The sequence below is a fragment of the Acyrthosiphon pisum genome, chromosome A1 (genome assembly GCF_005508785.2).
Source record: "Acyrthosiphon pisum isolate AL4f chromosome A1, pea_aphid_22Mar2018_4r6ur, whole genome shotgun sequence".
NCBI lineage: Eukaryota > Metazoa > Arthropoda > Insecta > Hemiptera > Aphididae > Acyrthosiphon > Acyrthosiphon pisum.
In genome coordinates this window covers 5,069,879-5,076,446 of record NC_042494.1, presented here as the reverse complement: position 1 = coordinate 5,076,446, position 6,568 = coordinate 5,069,879, and the positions used below count along the sequence as shown (strand labels likewise).

The following is a 6,568-nucleotide window of genomic DNA, read 5'->3' as shown; positions in this document are numbered from 1 at the left end:
ATTTAAATTTAATTTAAAATATAGGGAAGTGTGTCTTTATGCGAGTGGCAATGGACCAGAGTCCCATCCACCTCACTACAGGATTAGTATTATTTTATAACTATTGTAAATGTATACCGCAACCATGCAAACATAATGAACTATTTCATTGAATTTATTGATTAACTACATAATATTATAGGCAACGAAACTACTCAAGTCATAATGTATGATCTGCCCACATCCGATAATGCTGACAAACATCTCAATCATCTTTACCTTCCGGTCGTGTTGCCCGAGGACTTAGCTGAACGAATAAACGTCTTGCACGGCGATCCCGCTGTATGGTGGATAGGCCAGTTCTTCAAATACATTTTCCGGCCGCAACCATTCATTACCAATGCGTTTAACGAGTTTGCCAAGCGTGTGCGTTTCCAAAAGCCAATTGTCGGGTAAACATTTTTATATTACGTCGTATCGTTACATTGACACATCGCGCATGGCGTATAGAAATATTAAACTAAAACAATATTTACCGTATTTGCAACAATTATTAATTTTGAAAAGACCGATCGCGATTTAGTCAAGTCTATATATTATAAATAAATTATAACCTAGGTAACCAGAGCCCACAGTCGGTATGAGTATAAAGCTGTTGATGAAGTAAGTTGTATTGTGTCTATTATCAATTTCCAATGAAGACATAATCACTTGAAAATGATAATCGTATTTGGAATTTTATTCAATTAACAGTGCCTTTTATATTAGTCTTATATGATTGTCGCGGACCTGTGGGGTGCCGCGTGGGTGGTTTTATTTAGGTAACCTGCACAAGGTGAAATTTAGAAAGAAGAACAGAACAAAAAAAAAAAAGAAAATCGCAATTTGGTGGTTTAATGGAAGGGTCGGTGTTTTATTCAACAAAAAAAATGACACCGACACAATGAATAATAAACATGGTGAAAAAAAATAGATATTCCGTATTATAATATGTACAGCTACAATTCGCGGGGACGTCTGTCTTGTCCGTGCGTGTGTTCCCGGCAGGGCGTAAAAAAGAAGTCACTTGTACAGTCTGGTTCGCCAAGCAGCCGACCGGCGTCGATTAGCGGTTTGAATTCAAACAGCCATTGCGCCGGACCACGTTATAATGAACTAAAATTAACTTCCAATGAGGTTGGCGGGGAAGGGATATCGATATATCTCGCAAAAAAAAAGTCAAATATAATACAGTTAAGTCTCTACTTACTTATTGTATTTTGGGACTAGATTTTTTAGTCCATTTACCAATATCAGTCAATAAACCGAAAGGTCTAAGAATAAAAAAGCGGGTAAGTGGATGTCGCTCTGCTGTATAGTAGGTTACAAGTGGTCCAATGTATAATGGATTTCATTAAACTTGAATTCAACGATATAATATGGAGATGGTTTGTCAGTTTGGATATTTTATATTGTTATTATATTTTATTATAGTCTGTAAGTTGAATTGATATAATAATATTATAATTTTTTATTCATTTCTATGGTGATGAACAATGCCTTAGAAATTAAAATTTTTTGCAATTTGTCGGTGGTTTTTCCTATGGCATTAGAAAATTATTGAGAAAATCGAAAAATTCCCTGTCTAATGTACCATATTGATCCAATTTGCTAAAAGATAAAGTATTGTGTTGAAATCGAAGAACTCCTTCTGGTAGAAACTTTGTATACAGGATAAAAAAATAATTAAAAAATTAAAATTAAACACCATTGTAAAACCACTAGATCCCTCGCTCCACTCAAAATGTAAAATTTCTACATAAACCTATATATTAAAGTAAAAAAAAATTATTTGGCTAATGTACTAATAAATATTCAATATTATGTATTTATATTAATTTATGAACTTATTTATGGTACTTCAAATGCATGTTGTCAGAAAAATAACATTACGATGATGATAAAATTTTTTTTTTTAAATGTTTCGTTGAGCTTTCGTTTAAATTTTTTTTTTTGTATTGAGTCAAGGGAATTGTAATACAATATATTAATGGTCAAAATATATGCAATGAGATCGGATAAAATTAAAAATTTTAAAATATGTATATAAGCGTTCGATGAATAAAATGTAGTATTTGTGTGCAGATTGCATATCAGACGATCGGACAAACTCATTAAAGAAGCTTCGTTGCACAAATTAGAAGAGTATATGTACCACGTCGAAGAATATTACAAGCTCAAAGAATTGGACGGCGTGAACGACACGAAACGGATTTATTTGGCCACGGACGACCCAACATTGTTTGATGAAGCTAGACTCAAGTGTGTTTGAAATTTTCAAACATGACGTTATTATAATTACATTTATTTGTAGATAGTGTAAATAATCCATCATGTTTTGTTAGATATCCTGAATACGATATAATTGGCGATCCAGAGATATCCAAATCTGCGTCAACTCAGAAGCGCGAGTTAGACGGTTCGGTTATAAATATCAACATCGAAATATATTTTCTAGCTCACTGTGACTATGTAGTTTGTACTTTTTCATCAAATGTATGTCAAATTTGTTTCCTTGAAATCATTATGCTTTATCATTAATAATTAATTTTAAAAGTGAACATTTTTATAAAAAAAAAAGAATATAATCATGGTATTGAGTCGAAATCCGTTCTAGTAACTCAAATAATCACAATACTTATTGATTAATGATTACTAACCTAACAACGGGAACACATGTAACATTACGTCACATTATTTAAAAAACTTAAAACAAATATCATTGCAATAGTCATGAATACAATTATACTTCATGCATGTCGTATGAATGTGTGTTGTCGTGCAGGTTTGTAACCTCTTATGCTCTTCAAAATGATCGTTTTTTTTTTTTTTGCGAACAAACCATAATTGTCTGCCTTTTAAATGTATGTCAAATTTGATTTTTTGATTTCATTATTCATTGTTACTAATAATTAATTACAAAAGAAAATATTAACTTGAGTATAATCTCTGGGTTCTGCCAGTAAGTCTAACATCGATGTAATACAATGCAGTCAAAACATTGCCCTTCAGACCATCACTACAGCCTATCAGTTCGAAAGAAACAACGCAATTCACCGTGATATGATGCTGCCTACAATAGCAGACAAAATCCAAAGGTTTGCTCGCAAACACGAGACGAGGCTAGATCACCATGTCAATCACATTGGCCATCCAACTATTAGATAACTCCAAGGATATCAGACGTCTTAAGCGTCTGAAACCATACGACTTAATTTAAGATTTTAGATTAAGGCAGGAGGCACTTCATTGGAAGTGACTCCATCAACGTGTAATTTATATATTTTTTATATCTGGTATATAAAATATGTATAATTATCAAACATATTTTTAAAGACTTTTGTGTAGTTTAAATAATATAAAGCCTCGGGGCATTTAAAAAAAATATATATATTTATAACAATTATTTGAATAAATGTATTATCTACGTAAATAGGTTTTCAATGAATTGTGTATATTATGTTGCAGGTGTGTCGGTTAGCATATGAAATTATGAACAGTCTCCAACCAGATGCATCGGCCAAGTTCACTTCCTTAGACGACACATTTTATTTTCATAGTCAAGTGCACAGACTGAATGTAGCATTACTATCTCATAAATCAGAAGGACCGGGAGAGATGGATCTAGAAGTAGGTGACGAGATCGAAGAAGCGGGAAATAATTGGGACGGTTATTCAAAGGGGACAAATTTGAGAACAAAGAAAACACTTTTGTATCCTACATTTAAGGTAAAGATAATCCGACAAAAACTCAACACTGAAATAAGGGCCAATTACCAGACCAAAAAAAGTCTGCCTATCAAAGTAGTGACATCTATTATCTATTCGAAATACAAACAGAAGTCAGCGGAGAGGCTTACCTTCGTTTCAAAGCACTGGCATCGTGAGTCAACTCGGTGGGGGAAGTATTAGACGATACGTCTAACCGTCGCAAACTAAAACCCATTGCCGCTGACTACTGTTCTCATTCTGAATAGAGTATAATAATTATTGCAGCCAATTCTGATCTTTCACTAGAAATAAGCTTAATACACAATTAGATTCATGTGCAACAATTCTCAATAAATTTTATTATTTCTATTATTTTTAACAACTGAAATAAATTTTCTATGCAAAGTCCAATTTCTATACAGCGTTGAACAACCTGTATATCTTAAATTGTGGCTTAAAGATACACTGGTAGTGCTGGAATTTGTCAGCACACTACCCAGCTCTCAGATGTGTCCACAAATCAAAAATATTGATACCTAACCTACGTAAATACATATGTCACAGACAATTTAGTGTCAACTCAAATCCGTGAAAACAATAATTAAAACTCTTAAATTCTCAAGTTATTTTATTTCTTAAAACAATTTTGTAAAAACTTCAGAAACAACTAACGAAAATTTTCGTCAAAAAAAAGTTTAGCTATGCTACGCCCCGTTTAAATTTTAATTTCAATATATTATTTAGATAAAAAAATGTCAAACGTTTTTTTTCATTTTCATAAAAGGAATAAAATTCCTGTCGTTCATAAAAAGTCTATGAAGTTCCCTCCCCCTACATGAAAAATATTGATACCGAGTTTTAATTATGTGGGACCATGTGGGAAGAGGGCAAAAAATAAATTATGCTTGCTTACATTATAATTTGATTTTAGGTAACAAGAAAAATTGAAGTTTTGCCTTTTGCCAGCTACCCAAATATCACTATGAACAATGAGGTACAGAAAGAAGAAAATTTTTAAAATCTGAATTTGTACTATTACCTACTTAAATGTTATGAATTATGATTGTTGTTATTAAAATAAAACAAAATAATATGGGTTTTAAAATATAAAATTTGTAGTTTAAGTTGGTTCATTTACAAATATAAAATATATCGTAAATGCAACATATGTGAATAATACCTATATAAGTACTCGTGTTTCCTTTTTCATTCAAATTTGGTTCAGCAAAGAATATTTTTTCATACAAACAAGTTTTCCTTCCAGCTGCTTTAGCGAAAACTTAAATCACGTATAAACCATATAAATATAGGCACAATTTCAACTTTTGACTTTGGGTGGTGGGGGGGGGGGGGCTGAATATATTAAAGTCAAGCAGACCATTGCAATATAGAATATTAAAATTGTATGTCCTAGGTTTTTTTTTGGGGGGGAGGGGGGTACGGCTAAGTTTGGAGGGGCTAAGCACTCCCAAGCCCTCACCCCTATTTGCACCTAAGCATATAAATGTAACATAATCATACCTATTATAACAATTCCAGTAAACTAACAACTAATTAGATGCATGCTCTCAAATATCAATAGGTATAAAAAAAGTCCACCTAATGTTTTACACTTGTTTGTTTTCACTTTGCTCAGCTGAGAGCTATGTTTTACATAAGTGTGTTACGTTTTTGAAGTGACTACTTCTTTTAGCGGGCAATGTGTGTACGTTTTGCACTGCGAAAAAACTTTTGTTTCGCGTCACGGAACGCTATAGTCCACGCGACAAAAACTAGACGGTGGCCGACGCGACTCTAACGGCCATTTCCTATCAGTGGTCATCATAAATACGTGGCGGCGCTGTAGCGTGGACTATAGCTAGTGTTTGAAGTAAAGTATTGAAATTTTTTTTAACACAAATAAAAACACAATTTATTTATTTTTTTAACACAATGTTCAGTGTTCTAAATTCAAATGAAAGAATTAAGTAGGTATACAATATACATGTATACTATTGTATACCTACTTGTATAATTTAAACATTACAATATTTAAAAATTAAGAACACCATTTTAAATGTATAATACAAAAGGTTAGGTACATTTAGGAACCATACAATTATGAAGTTGATTTATGACAATTATATGGAAATATAAAACTTATTTAAAAATAAAACAAAATTTATTAAAATACTGAACAGAAATATTTTATACATTTGAAATACTTCTTGAAATATTTCATGAAGTCACTTCAAAAACGTAACACTTTCTATCTAAAAAAGTATTTGATTACGACGCGCACCGTCGCCGGTTCGAATCTCGGTCACGGGCGGCACTTCTCTCCGGGCAGACATCTGTCTGGAGAGAGAGGCCACCATCCCCCGACCAGGCATGGCACAAATCTACGGGTGCCCAATTTAAAATTCTTCCAACCTAAAACACACGTGCTTACAAAAATCTGCAGTACCCTCCCCATAGTTAAAAATTACCCAATGGCCTAAGTTGCCGTGGGTTAATAATAATAAAAAAAAGTATTTGAATTAATTATATAAATTACCACAGTATAAAATGTTATGAGTAGTTAAAAAAATCGTACTTACCTAATTTTGAACATGTTATATATTTATATTTACAATATAATATATTATAATGTTGGTATAATAATTGTCCTTTTTTATTTTTCTCCTTTATCTATACATACAAATGTTTGGTTTTTTTTTTAATGATCGGATTTTAGTACGATTTATTATACATAGCAAAGTTCACAACAACAATATTGCTCGGCCCTAGCACAGCACAATAAAAGCTTAAAGGTTTTTTTTAGTATCGAGACCAAAATGATCATTATCTGTATGTCTGA

General features: G+C 32.3%; 1 protein-coding gene across 3 annotated transcripts in view; it reads left to right on the top strand.

The window, feature by feature from the left end:
- LOC100166593 (alpha-(1,6)-fucosyltransferase-like) overlaps positions 1-4,821 on the top strand; it is a 29,707-nt gene extending 24,886 nt beyond the window's left edge. For all 3 annotated transcript variants that reach the window (XM_029486546.1, XM_029486545.1, XM_029486544.1), the window contains 5 exons: positions 182-431; positions 2,104-2,280; positions 2,364-2,514; positions 3,487-3,747; positions 4,661-4,821. In XM_029486546.1, coding sequence (XP_029342406.1) covers positions 182-431; positions 2,104-2,280; positions 2,364-2,514; positions 3,487-3,747; positions 4,661-4,747 — 926 coding nt within the window. In that variant the 3' untranslated portion in view covers positions 4,748-4,821. The remainder of the gene's footprint in view (positions 1-181; positions 432-2,103; positions 2,281-2,363; positions 2,515-3,486; positions 3,748-4,660) is intronic.
- Positions 4,822-6,568: the final 1,747 nt, after the last annotated feature.